This window comes from Squalius cephalus (genome assembly GCF_949319135.1).
Source record: "Squalius cephalus genome assembly, chromosome: 14".
NCBI classification, from domain to species: Eukaryota; Metazoa; Chordata; class Actinopteri; order Cypriniformes; family Leuciscidae; genus Squalius; species Squalius cephalus.
The window spans coordinates 19136805-19151785 of NC_137135.1; the positions used below are offsets into that span (position 1 = coordinate 19136805).

Here is a 14981-nt window from a genome sequence, read left to right on the forward strand (position 1 = left end):
TTGTACCTTTTTTTCTGAGAGTACAGAGTACTCCCCCCGGTTGTGATAAGAATAGTTAGGACTAGAAGTGAGGAGATGGGGTGGTGGAGGGATGCTGATAAAATGTCAACGAACAGAGGTAAGGCTGGTGTATATATACCTCTTATTATTTGGGTTGATTGGCTGAATGTGCTCCTCTTGTGTTAATCAGGTTAATTAGCTGAACGTGCTCCTCCAGAACTTTGTTAATAAAACATTTAATTCAATATAGCGTCTAACCAGACTATGGCGTTCATATAGAACACATTTTTTCATTCCACTGTGCTGCTTTTCAATTGTTTCTAAACAAGCCTTTAGAACTGCCAAAATTCTTAGTGGCATAGATTCGGTTCTAGAAACATTCCTCAGAGAATTTGGTCTAGACTGACATGATAGCATCACGTAGTTGCTTTAGATTTGTCAGCTGCACATTCATAATGCGAATCTCCTGTTCCACCACATCCCAAAGGTGCTCTATTGGATTGAGATCTGGAACTGTCAAGGTCATTTGAGTATATTGTCGCAAATTGGTCGTTCAACCACGTTGTTTAATGATTTCACGCAGGTGGTGGAGTAATAACTACTTGTAATGAATCTGTTTGAGATCGAATTAATGCTAGATGTTTTGCTATAAATTATGGACAAGGCATCTGAGGACTATTTCTCATTTTTCTCAGTTATTTTGCTTTACTTTCAGATTCAATAATAGGCTCGATCTTACGTACTAGAGCACGAACGCACATGCGCACTCTTCAAAAACGGTGCTTTAAAACTCTTGACAAACTAAAAGACATAAAATGACATTTGTATGTATTCTAAATAAAAGAAATAGATTGTACTGAATGTTAACTTGCTTATTTGGCTCAAGATAAGGATTTATTGAGTCCACATGTCATGCAAACAAGAAACTCTGCTTCTAACCACAGGTCGAGAACTGTTCCAACCACACAACTTTGCGAATGTTCGTTGGAACTATGGTTTCAGGAAACACCGACTCGTTGAACTATGCTGATAATGACGGAACTTGCGACCATAGTTGGCTAACGATGCTTTTGGGAAACGCACCCCAGCCCGTATGGCACCAAAAAACCATGCCATGTTCAAAGAACTTTAAATCCCTATTTTCCCCATTCTGCTCAGTTTGAACTTCAGCAGATATTGACAATATCTACATGCTTCAATGCATGGAGTTGCTGCCATGTGATTGGCTGATTTGATATTTGCGTTAATGAGCAGTTGAACAGGTGTACCTACTAAAGTAACTGGTGAATTTATTTCATACACTTAAAAGGGGTATGGATATGCTCGCTCACTGATACTAAAAGCCAGGAGTGAAGAATTAACCTGCAATTAGGTATTTTGCATACCCCGCCAGTTGTGACATGAACTGTGAAATCTTTAATGCAGTGTCAATCTGAAAAGGTGAAAGCATCTAGTGTAACTGTGTGGTAATGAGTCTCTCTGATCTAGCATGTGTCAGACTGAGATGTTTTTCTCCATCAGTTGTAAGGCTGTGTCCATTATGTGCCCTTTATCTATCTGAACACCACAGTGAAAGCAAATGCCATCCTGAATGGATGGGTAAGCAACCACAGCAAACATTCATCCACTTTCCAGGGAAACAGCAGAAAGGCTGCTTTACAGACATTCAGGGAATGTGGTTTAAAGCATTTGTCAGTGCTGGCACAGCCATCAAGTAAAGACAGACCTGACATGAAGCAAAAGAAATTGCATCAAAAGCCTGATGCAACTTCTTGCTAAAAGAACTTTTGAATCATGAAATGTGCACAAACAAAACCAGATGAATATGTTGGTTCATTTCATGTTAACAGCCTCTAAATTGCATAAAAACTAGTGAATGTGCACTGGTGAACATCTCTCACAGTTTTTCGGGCATAAAATCAAGTCCAAAGAGCAGCTGTATTCATCTGCCAATATACTGTAGTCCTACACAGCTTAGAGAACAAAAGAAGACAAGATCCTTCGACAAATGGGATGAAACCTGTTGAACTGCACATTCATTTCATGTCATACAACCAATTTTTCCCAAAATGCGAGAGGTTTTCTAAATACTGTAGGTTTTCCTCTGCTTCTCAGGACAGGCCGGCACAAATTATTACAAGATTACCGATGTCACGCACATGACCGTAGTTGATGCATCTAATGCAAAAATATTGGTTCTAATGTCAACACCGCAGCACTGTTTGTCATAGGGACACTCCACACCACTTAACAGCTGTCACCAGGAAATGTTCAAGTCAATTATTAGTGGGAAGAAAGGACATTACAAGCTGATTCCTGCAGATCCATACATGGATGCAAATTGTAAAACTGCTGTGCAATCAACTTTAGTTTCATGCAGTGTCATTGCTGTAAAACACATGCAGCTGTTACGAAGATGAACTGCCCTCTCTCCTTCTTTATCTAAGAGAGCAAATAAGTTTCATGCAATTTGTGCTTACTTTTGTTTTGATGACGCACCAACAGTGGACACTGGCAGAGTCCTTGGAGTTCAGTTCCCTGTTAACCATCCTGCATTAAATGACAGAGAACAATCTTTAAAATGTTCAGCCTGATAGATATTTTACTTCACTTACAGCTGTCTGCTAGAAGATTATAAGTTTAGACTTGATTGATCCTGTGTGCTGACTCTGCTAAAGTTGAATATCTAGACAGGTTTGATCTGTTACAGTGAGCATTAGCATGGGAAACTGGTCAGATATGACATCACTTCAGTTCCTAAGGCGCGATTGGTGGAGGTAATACCATAAAAGCTTTACTTTTGTGCTAAGAAAGCATCATCTGATATCATAACATACAGTAAATGCAATAAGAGGGAAAATGAATATAAACTTACACACTGAATAGTGACACTGACCCAAATCTTCCTTAATACCCATAATCTTGTTTATATTGAATGCCAATGTGAAGGCTGAAATGATCACCTGTGTGTATTGCGAGATATACTTAATGCTTTCTTTATTAAAAACATGCTCAATTTGTCTAATCTTCTGAAGCACAGTGCTCCTGTGAGAAACTGCCCCAAGGTTTTCTAGTTTAGTCAATTTTCTGTGCTAACCACACAGCGAGGAATTCAGTTACTAGGCCACAAGTTTGTTTTTTTAAAGACATTGAATACATTTGTTGATTTTTGCATGCCAGCTAATGATATAAAGATTCATGAATAATGTTCGGATATAGCTGAAGGCTAATGGATCAATCCTTAGTTACAGAAACCGTGCCATTACTGAGGTCCCAATCCTGCTTTATTACCCTTATGGCTGTGAGCAGAGCACTTAACCATAAGTTGGTCCTGCGGGTCTGCCCTCATTTCATATAGGCAACAATAAGATCTAGTGTGCTTTATGTTGAAAAGGGTGATAATTATTGAATTCATTGTAACTAAGTACTGCTAAAATCTAGGACATGGATGGTTATCAGAGGCATATTTAGAGAATGAGCGAATGAGAGCAACACTACGTATATGCTCTCAGGCAAAATGCATTATCATATATAGTAGGCCTACTCAAATTCTGCAAGCTTGAACAGGAAAGATGGGAGGCTATGGCTACAGTATAAAATCCACCATAACAAATAACAGTTTCAGTGAAACTGATCACTTGAAGTTTAGATGTATATGTTATATTTTAAGCGTATGATACTGTATGGAAAAAGAGATCTCCTAAATGCAACGCAACAGTGATTTGCCTTCTGGAGTAATCTATTAGAATGGACAAACAATCTCCATACTAAAAAGATAAACAGCATTGAACTAAATCCCATATTGTGATTGGACTTGAAATGGTCAATTGACTATCCTCCCCTCAACATTAATGATGTTTATACTGAACAAAACTGCACAATCAACTGTCAAAAAAAGGCTCACTGATTAACTCAAAGATTCATATGACGTCACAGCAGTGTCAATATGTATTTTGTGTAGAGAGATGGGGGAGAGAGTTAGCGAAGGACAGGCAGAATGGAGAGTGTTTTTAAGAATGAAAGATAGTTATCTGTGAACTTAATTTAGGCTATTATTAACTAAATGCTCTGCAAGCTCATTTGGATTGATTGAAGTGTTTACATGAAGGCTTTTCAGACCGATTGAGCCATCAATCCAAATGGTTTGTCTGGCTTCATGTTAACATATCAATGAGTCATTTGCTAAACTCAAAAACTGACAAAGTAGCTGGCAATACTGTGCTTAAAATGTAAGTTCCTAAAACTTAAAGAGCTAGTTCACCCAAAAATTGACTCACCTTCACAACGTTCCAAACCAGTAAGACTTTCGTTCACCTTCGGAATGCAAATGAACATATTTTTGATGAAACCTGAGAGCTTTTTATCCCTGAATTAAACCTGTTCATCATATAAATCGATCGAGTCTCTTCAGAAAATTTGGACTACTGTAAACTGCTTAATTCATATGGATTAGTTTTACGATCACTTTATGAACTTTTTGAAGCGTCAAAGTGGTAGTTGCGTAGCTGTCAATGGAGGGACAGAAAGCTCTTAGATTTCAACAAACATTTTGTTTGTGTCCCGAAGATGACTTGATTTTGTCCAAGGGAAATTGGTTGGATCGCTGGATGGTTGTGGTTTGCTATTGCTGTGATGTCATGTGAGTGACAGGTTGTCCCGCCCTTTTGCCAGTAAATATCTGCAAGAGAGAGAGAGGAATTAAAGATTACAAGGGCACATGAGTTAAATAAAAATACTGATGTGCATGGATTGTTTATTTATAATTACTGCAATATTCCATTCAAAAATTTTGATTTCATGGTGATTTTAAAAGCACCCCCTACCTGATACTCCCATTCTCCAGTCATTTCTGTAATTAATTCTAACATTATGTTTTCGGATTAGAAACAGAGACTTGAAAACATCTTTTGTGCAACTAGATGGTGTGTCAACATAGCTCACATACAAGTCAAGTTGTATCTTTCTTTCTGGCCATCTACAATGGAAATGTTGGGCTTTTTTTGTATCCAGGAGTTAAACAATTGCATAAAATTAAGAAAATGACATATATGCTCTATATACTCACACGAATACCTTAATACTTTTAGCGTACAGATATAAACCATACCTATGATGACTACATTTTCTCAGCTAAAATCACGATGACACGTGTTTGGCGCGGGCTTTAGGACCCTGCAGCGGGCCACGCACTCACTGAGCGCAGCAGCGCAGAGACCTGACGGTGAATCACTACAGATGACGGGAGGAGCCATATCCCTATCAACCCGGATTCAAAGAAGCGCAGCGCCAGCGTTAATAACAATACTTGAAAATTATTGTGTTTAAATTAACACTCGTTCAGCATGACACTAAGAAGTATTTCTGTACCCCGATAAGCTGCACGCGCCAGAGGTGTGGTGGTCAGAGATGGAGCACATCAGAATGCCAAAGGTAATGTCCAGCATCCATGATACAATGATTCCCTTTACATGCCATGAACCACACATCTCCATGTATTATCATTTGTAATTTGAGGTTTTATACTTGTAAATGGATTCATTTACTGGAATCATTGAAATCAGCACAGTCACTGAGACAAATGTTCAAGAGGGAAAAAAGTAAAGGCCTGCATCTGATCAGTTATAATTTAAAGGAAATTACTGAAAAGCCATATTCACATTAGGAATGAGTTTTGCAGATGATTTAAACAGTATCACCACAGGGCAGAGGGATGCTCACTATTATGTTTGTGGTATGGTACTTTATAGTGCAGCATCACTAATACTAGCCTAATGTCTAATTCAGAGGTTTTAAAACTGGGGTCTGGGAACCTCAGGAGGCCACAAGTGAAAAATGTGATTAGGGATTAATTAGTTCTGTATTAATCTGTTAAATATATTCAATTAGATTAAAATAAATAAGAATTCTCATTATTATACATTAAAATTAAATAAGCAAATAAATAATACATTTATCGGTACATTACTATAGTGAGTACAAAAAATAATAAGAATGCAACTTAGTAGAAATTAATTTTAAATCTATAATATTTATTTTCCAGTGTATAAATTGGCCATTTATAAAAGATAGATGATTTTTTTATATTTTACGATGGGAGTTCCTCACATGAGGGTGATGGGGGTCTGTGGCATCGAAAATCCCTGGTCTAATTAACTTGGTTATATATTGCAGGTTGAAAATGTCTGGTTAGTGGATAGAAGTTCCTCTCGAAGAACTCAAGTGGGCACGCTCTACCTGACAGCCACACACACTATCTTTGTAGGTAAAGGATCTGAGAACAGAAATGAGCTGTGGGTAAGTGCTTGCCATGTCAAATGTATTAACTAATGCCATTGATATTTGCAGTTTATCATCATTGTCAAGTATTTCTGTGCTTAACCATCTTATAAGTACAATAACTGACACAGTATGCTTGTTTTTCACAGGTTCTGCACAGTTTAGTGTGTAATGTTGTAAAGCATAAAGCATCTCAGAGTGGATACCCTTTATTAATCCACTGCAAGAACTTTCAGGTCATACAGTTTATTATTCCTCAAGAGAGCGACTGCCATGATGTTTACATTTCACTTTCACGTCTGTCTAGACCAGGTGGGTCACTTTGCATACATTAAGAATATAATGTCAGTGTATTCCATTCTGCATACGAGTGCACTATTCTATACCATTCTGTAGTGTGTGCGTAGTGCGTTCACACTGAATATTCTTAAAAGAAAAAGTCCTGGATGAGTTTAGCTCTAACCTTATTCAAACTCACCTGAAAGTAGCTTTTTAGTAATCCTGAAGACTTTGATTAGCTGGTTCAGGTGTTTTTGGTTAGGGTTGCAGATAAACTATGCAGGAACATGGGTCTCGAGTGCCAGAGTTGCCCAGTCCTGCACTACACGGTTGAGTACTTAGTGCAAGAATAGGCAACGTCGGTCCTGGAGTGCCGTTGTCCTGCAGAGTTTAGCTCCAACCCAAATGAAACACCTGAACTAGTTAATCACGTACTTACTAGACATACTAGAAACTTCCAGTCAGGTGTGTTGAAGCAAGGGTGAGCTAAACTCTACAGGACCGAGTTTGGACACCCCCTGGGATTACTGCATTCGGGACACAACTTGTTATTGAAATATTGTTGCAGACAAATCAGCATTTGAATGTGTAATATACCCCTGGTTTTACAGACATGGCTTAAGCCTAGTCCCAGACTAAAATACATGTTTGAGCTATTTTAACTGAAAGCAACTTGCACTGAAATATCTTAGAAAATGTCACTGCCATTGTTTTGTCACAAGATGCACAACAGTAATGTTTTTTTTTTTTTCCTAAGCCACGTTTAATTGAACTAAGACCTAATCCTGGCTTAATCTAAAGCCCTGTCTGTAAACCGGGCCATAATGTTCAAAACAAATTATAGTTCTTCAATACACTTTTCTATATTTTAGTGTACATGGACATTTTGTCATGTTGTTTTCCCCTTGTCTTGCAGAAAAATATGAAGAGTTGTATTGTTTTTCCTTCAATCCTAATGCTGACAAAGCTGAACGGGAGCACTCATGGGACTTTTTAGATATGAAGGCTGAATACAGTCGAATGGGACTTCCAAATAAGCAATGGCATGTCACCCCCATCAACCGAGAGTACAGAGTTAGTGTATCACCCACCAGCACTATGTAAACACAATCCGTATGTTGTTTAGGTTTTTTTTTTTTATAACTTTTCTTTTTGTGACGCAGGTGTGTGATACTTACCCATCTGACTTGTTTGTGCCTAAATCCGTCACCCTCCCTGTCATCGTAGGGAGCTCTAAGTTTCGTAGCAGAGGTCGATTTCCCACGTTGTCATATTACTGCAAGGAAAATCATGTAAGTCTGCCTCCATCTGGCACATTCTCTCTGCAGTCTTAGCATTCATCTGCCCCTTTTAATGAGGCTGTGGAGAATTTTATCCTTTCTTTCATATGTCCTTGCCTGCCAAATACTTAGTCATCAGATTGAGGATACGAGTTCAAGGTTCAAGAACATAGTGTTCTTGAGACTTGAGTGCTGGGTATATTAAAAAAAAAAAAAAAAACTCAAGAAGAACCATAAATGTGATGCAGCTTGATTTAGTATTAAACTTCAGCTTAGAATGATTTCTTTACAAAGAAAGTGCTTATTTTGTTTTTTTGAATTACAATATAATGGATATTTTAAAAGCATGGTCAAGCCCCCTCTGTACCCTCTTGGGTTCGGCACTCTGTTAAAAGACATTTCATTGAGGTCAAATATTCCCCTTGGATTCTCTGTGTTTTCTTTTGGACACATGAATTCAAACCACATGGAGAAACTTGTGACCTCCACATAAGGATCATAATGGTGAGGCCCTAAGGGGTCAGTTGCAGTTTAATAATCCACCCCCCATTCATGGTTCATTAACCCCAAAATATGATTAGAACAATGTCTAAAAATGTAATATTGCAAGCTCAGAGTTTTATGAGGCCAGGGCCAAATTCTCATGAAATACCCATTCCACTGAGAGAACATTGTAATCTTCTGTTCTTTAAGTTTAATTTATTAATCAACTGTGAAATGATCAGGCTGGGAATTACTCTGAGGCCGTACGATATCTTTATTTAAAATATTAAAATTTTGATTTTCAAATTATTCAAATTGAAATGTATAATTTTATACATTTTAATAAAATAATATATTCCTTTTTTTTTTTTTTTTTAGCTCGGGTTCCCTTTCTATGGAAGTTTGTTTCCGCCACAGTAAGAATTGTGAGATATAATCTCGCAAATCTGAGAAAAAGTATTTTTTTCCCTCAGAATTGGACTTTATAACTCGTAATTTTGAATTTATATCTCACAATTCTGAGAATAGAAGTTAAAATTGCGAATTGATATAAACTCGCAATTCTGAAATTTTTCTAGAAATTGCGAGTTTATATCTCGCAATTCAGATTTTTTTCTCACAATTGCGACATTATATCATGCAATTCTGAGAAAAAAAAGTATGAATTGCAAAATGTAAACTCACTATTGTGAGAAAATTACCTTTTTTTCTTTTCTTTTTTTTTTTTGTATTCCATGGTGGAAACAAGCTTCTATACCTTTCCTTTTGTTCTTCAAGCTGAATTTATATATTGAGCATAAAAGAATCAGGCTGGGAATTACTTTGAGGTCAGATGATAGTTGCATTTTTACTAGACTAGTTTATGGAATGGTATTTTTAATTAATTTAATTTAATGTATTTGTATACATACATACTACTAATAAAATTAAAATATATTTTCATGTATGTATTTATTTATGTGAATATTTTTATTGGTATATTTAAGCCATTGTGCACACTAAAATAAACACTGAACCACTTAGTCTTGTCCTACACTAATATGATGAACTAATGAGTAGTTTTCCGTGTTTTTTGGCCATGTCTTATCTTGACTCCGCAGGATGCCGACATATGCAAACACCAACTCACATGATGTCTTTTCTTTAGGCCACAATATGTCGCAGCAGTCAGCCTCTTTCTGGCTTCAGTGCTCGCTGCCTGGAGGATGAGCAAATGCTGCAGGCCATCATGAAGTCTAATCCTGGCAGCAGATTCATGTATGTTGTGGACACCAGACCCAAGGTCAGTCCGCTTAATATCAGTATACGATGGACCCGATATCAGAATTACACATGAAAGACACTGTACGTGAGAATCTCATGTATTTCCAGCTGAACGCAATGGCAAACCGAGCTGCGGGGAAAGGCTACGAAAATGAGGACAACTACTGCAACATTAAATTCCAGTTCATCGGCATTGAAAACATCCATGTGATGAGGAACAGTCTGCAGAAACTCGTAGAGGGTATTGTCTCCAATATTAAGTGAGAAAATGAATTGACCCATATTAACCAGTGTGTTAGATCCAAAGATCCTTCTGTTGAACCAGCTTGAACCAGTATATAACAGCTCCCCTTCAATTTTATGGGAGATCTTCAGACCACTTAGCGTTTTATCATCTATAATAAAGATGTTCTGCAATGAAGCCGTAGATTGTACCACAGGAGAGTTTCTTGGCAAAGCAGATCGTGTAGTAGGGGTGCTTTGAATCCATCTGGCTTTTATTCCTCGCCTATTTTTGTTTTGTTGACTTGACGATTGGGACCTTTTTCCCCCTGATTTAGAAAAGGAGGGCGTGAGAATGATATCGTCTAGTGTTGAAGAAATAATAACGGCACTGGGTGTGATAGCTTTTTGACCCGTAAAACATTAGGGAGTCATCTGGTCGAATAATCTTGTAGGCTTCCAGCAGAGACTGTTTGAGATCTCAGCATGCTTGATTCTTCCTAGAAATACAGTCAATTTGGTCCCTGCCACCAAGAGTGAGCGGGTTTGTCAGCATACTGGCTTCAGCGGCTGTCATCTGGAGTGTTCTCATGGGACGTCACCAGCCCTTAAATACTCTTATCACATTTGAACTGTTGACATATCAAAGCTTACAGTGCTCACAGGGAATGTTTATGTTGGTTTGGAGAAAAAGAATCAATGCCATTTATAGAAATACAAATTTATTTGGTTGTCATAATAACTAATGAGCCATAAGACAGAACTGTCATCAAGTCAATTTATCAGCAGTGCATATTTCAAGTAGCATAAATAAAGAGGACACTTTTGTTAGTCACTAGCTTTCTTTGCAAAGCCAAAGTAAATATTGACCACTTTAAAATCCCTCATATCATTTCCCTACTGTAAATTCGCAATAAAGCTCCTGGTTTTCATCATCTTCTTTTCACAGGATCATATATAAACTTTTGTGGTGAATTTGTCTGGATTGTCTCAAAGTGTCTTTTTTTTTTAGTTTCTGCACTGCGTTCTCCCACCATGAGAGAATTTCTCTTGGGCCTTGAAAATTCAGACTGGTTAAGACACATCAAATCGATCATGGAAGCTGGAATCTTCATATCTAAGGTAAAAGATCTCTTTGAGAGTCAGCCCATGCATGAGCTCTTGCTCCGGTACTGATTTCATGTTCTTACGTGACACGCACACAGGCCGTGGCAGAGGAAGGGGTCAGTGTCCTGGTTCATTGCTCTGATGGCTGGGATAGGACGGCTCAGGTTTGCTCTGTGGCCAGTGTGCTTCTGGACCCCTACTACAGGACCCTCAAGGGACTCATGGTAAACGGCAACATGCACATTTTTCATTCAAGTCACTAAGTTCACAGTGTAAGAAGATGCATAACTGACAGGCTGCCCATGAGTCTTGCTCATTTAATCATAGGGATCGACTCAAGCCGGATCTCTGCTGGAGAGGTTTCATTCAATAGCAGAGCTCAGTTTAGAGAATCATCTCTTACTTAGAAATTTACCTTCATATGGGGTCAATTTAAAAAGAAAAACATAATTTCTAGCACAGATTAAGTCTGTCTGGGAATACTATCTCATTTCCTGACACACTAGCAGTAAGTCTGTGCAGATGCACAAGCACCATCAAACGGAATTGCAAAAATATTGCATGTTTTCAAATTCCTTTTCCTTTTATTGATCAGCTAAAACAAGATGGTCAGAACACTTAAACAAATAGATCAATGTTCTGCTAGCAATACAGTTTGCACTTTCTGAAGAAGTCAGTTTACAAATTACTAATAGTTGTCTCTACTTATGAAACTGGGATATAAAACTTTTAACATCGGGAATTGACATTTAAACTGGTCTCAAGTACACTACCACTACAAGGTTTCTTAATGTTTTTGAAAGAAGTATCTTATGCTCACCAAGACTGCATCAAAAATACAGTAAAATATTGAAATTAAAATAATTGTTTTCTATTTTAATATATATTAAAAATGTAACTTATTCCCATGATGTCAAAGCTGAATTTTCAGCATCATTACTCCAGTCTTCAGTGTCACATGATCCTTCAGATATCACTTTAATATGCTGATTTGGTGCTCAAGAAACATTTCTTATTATCACTGTTGAAAACTGTTGCTGCTTAATGTTTTTGTGGAAACCTAATATGGCTCAATATTCTTAAATATATGGAAAGAACTCTTGGAAAGAACAGCGTTTATTTAAAATGGACATCTTTTGTAACATTATAAATGAGTTTACTGTCACTTTTGATCAGTTTAATGTTTCCTTGCTCAATATAAGTATTAATTTCTTTAAAACAAATTCTGACTGACCCCAAATTTTTTTTTAACAATAGTGTAAGTAAAACCCTGTTTTATTGTATGTGTAGGTGCTGATTGAGAAAGACTGGGTTTCATTTGGACACAAGTTTTCACACAGGTTGGACTTCATCTTAAAATTCACTCCGGTTTTCTGATGTACTAGATGCGATTGCTCATTCTAAATGTAATTTACTTCATGGCATTTCAGATGCGGTCATCTAGATGGAGAAGCCAAGGAAGTGTCACCTGTTATAGACCAGTTCCTGGAATGTGTATGGCAGTTTATGGATCAGTTTCCCTGTTCTTTTGAGTACAATGAGAAGTTTCTAATCAGCATCCACAACCACGTTTACTCCTGTCACTATGGCAACTTCATTTGTAACAGCCAGAAGGAGAGGAAAGATCTGTGGTAATTGCTCTGTGTATTTGAGACATGAATGAAAAACTTGATTTTGTTGTTAAAATTTGGGGTATAGTAGATGTTAAAACTCTCTGCATGTTTTTTTTTTCTTTTCTGTAGCATCAAAGAGAAAACCCATTCCATATGGCCTCATTTATGGGAGAACAAACTGGACTTCATGAACCCTCTGTATAAACCCGATCAGAGCCAGAATCAGAGACTTCTAAGGCCCAGTACTGCCCCCTTCTGTTTTAAGTATGTTAGAAAGCAATTTTCCCCTTTATGTATATAGGCTTTGTCTCACTATTTTGACCTGACAATACATTTTCCCTTTCTTGATTCTCTTTCTCATGCAGTTTTTTTTTCTTTAGTCCTAAGCACATATACATTTTTAAAAGTCAACACTGAAGAAATTGTTAAATGATATATGCTATTTGTTTGTTTAACAGCAAAAATGGTTTGTCTTTTCTGTGTTTAGATACTGGAGAAGGCTGTATAATCGATTTGATCGTGAGTTGCACCCACGTCAGTCTGAGCTGGATTGTTTGATGACTATAAAAGAGGAAACACAGCAACTTGAGGAAGAACTGGCTGTCTATGAGCAGGTACAACATCAGATATTTGCCATGGTAGTTTGTATCATTTTATTTTGAATCTCTTTTGAATTACAATAAAATTGCGCAAAAACCATGTTGTTTACTTAATATGCATGTTCTACAAATTTTTATTCCCACAATGTTTGCCATTTTAACTTTAGTGATCCAATATTTTACCTTTCCAGAAACTTGCTGTTCTGGGTAAGGAGCGTGCAAAAACGCTTTACATGCAGAAGGGTTTGTTGGACGGCAAACAACAGACGCTTTGGTCTTTACCTTTAGATGCAAGCCTGGTCAATACTCCTCAGGATTACATTGGTGGCTTTATAGGTGCTGCTCCCAATGTTTTCACCTTACAACAAGGAGAGAGAGAGAGCGCAGAGTTTAGCCTGTTTGGAGACAAACCAAAATGCTCTGATGCTGACAATAGTGACCAGGAGTCAGGAGTGGCGGATTTCAGCTCCCATTCTTCTGGTGAAGAATCCTTGCCAAGTGAGGACAGTGTGAAGGATCCTGACTCAGATGAGACTGGCCCCAACAAAGCATGAACAAATGCGACAGTTTGCAAAATGAGAAAGCTTTAGCGTCTAAGAATGTGATCAAGATAAGAGTGTGGGCATTTCATATTATGCAAAGATATTGGACATTGTGGACATGTGTCTCATGTGTATGGCAGTACAGAAGCATGTCTTTCTGTCTGAAAGTGTATTACGGGTGTACTACTGTATGTAAAGAGTGATGTTTTATTCTAGTATATATAATTTCTCATTGGCATGAAATCTTTCAAAACATTAAATGCATGAACAATAAATGATCTCGTTTGAATTTTATGCACTTGAATACTTCAGTTTGTTGTGAAATTAATATGATATTAATATCTTTAAGTGTGCTTAGGCCTGGCAAATGTTTGAAAACAAATTCAAAGAATCAAAAGAAACCATACCAAATAAGATAGGTTGTATTAAATGCAGAATTTTTTTTTTTTTATATATAGAAATACTTGTTACGTGATGTGATATTTATTACATCATGCTTTTGGTAATTTAAGAAATGAATATTATTGCAAATAATTTTGAAGGATGGAGACAATTAGTATTTTGGTCAGTTTAGATCCATATTGCAAATTTGCTCACCTATTTTAAAGTCTTGTCACAAGGTGTGTAATTGTTGTTTTTTTGGTCTCAAAACAACAGTTGATTGTGATTTATACACGCGCACACACACACACACACACATATATATATATATATATATATATATATATATATATATATACACTAAAGGAATACTATTTTACTTAGATTTCACTTAACTGAAACCAATGTGTTTATCCCTTAGAGATCACATTTACAAGCAAATAAAATATAAACTCTTTTTTCTAAGATATATTCTACTCTAAAATATTTTAAGAGAAATAACTTCAAATTCTGTACAAATACATGAAATTCATATTCAATTCAATTCAATACATATACATGAAACATGAAATACATGAAACCTTAGTTCACCCAAAATGAACATTTTCTCATTTCTTACCCTAAAGTTGTTCCAAACCTGTATGAGTTTCTTTCTTCTGCTGAACACAAAAGAAGGTATGTTGAAGAATGTTTGTAACCAAACAGTTGATGGTAGCCATTGACTTCCATAATAAGAAAAAGATTACTATGGAAGTCAATGGCTACATTAACTGTCTGGTTTACCAATATTCTTCAAAATATCTTCTTTTGTGTTCAGCAGAAGAAAGAAACTCGTACAGGTTTGGAACAATTTGAGGGTGAGTAAAGACAATAAGGTGTTAATTTTTAAAGGGGTGGTATAATGCCCTTTTCACAAGATGTAAAATAAGTCTTTGA

At 36.9% G+C, this 14981-nt stretch overlaps 1 protein-coding gene across 1 annotated transcript; it reads left to right on the top strand.

Moving 5' to 3' along the window:
- Positions 1 to 71: 71 nt before the first annotated feature.
- mtmr7a (myotubularin related protein 7a) lies at positions 72 to 13966 on the top strand. The gene is made up of 15 exons (XM_079893394.1): positions 72 to 118; positions 5131 to 5430; positions 6172 to 6294; positions 6426 to 6588; positions 7472 to 7629; positions 7719 to 7847; positions 9466 to 9600; positions 9690 to 9822; positions 10816 to 10925; positions 11009 to 11134; positions 12201 to 12250; positions 12341 to 12541; positions 12653 to 12787; positions 13011 to 13137; positions 13314 to 13966. Exons 2-15 carry the CDS (start codon positions 5407 to 5409, stop codon positions 13674 to 13676), a joined length of 1977 nt encoding a protein of 658 aa, XP_079749520.1. The 5' UTR covers positions 72 to 118; positions 5131 to 5406; the 3' UTR covers positions 13677 to 13966.
- The last annotated feature ends 1015 nt before the right edge of the window (positions 13967 to 14981 follow it).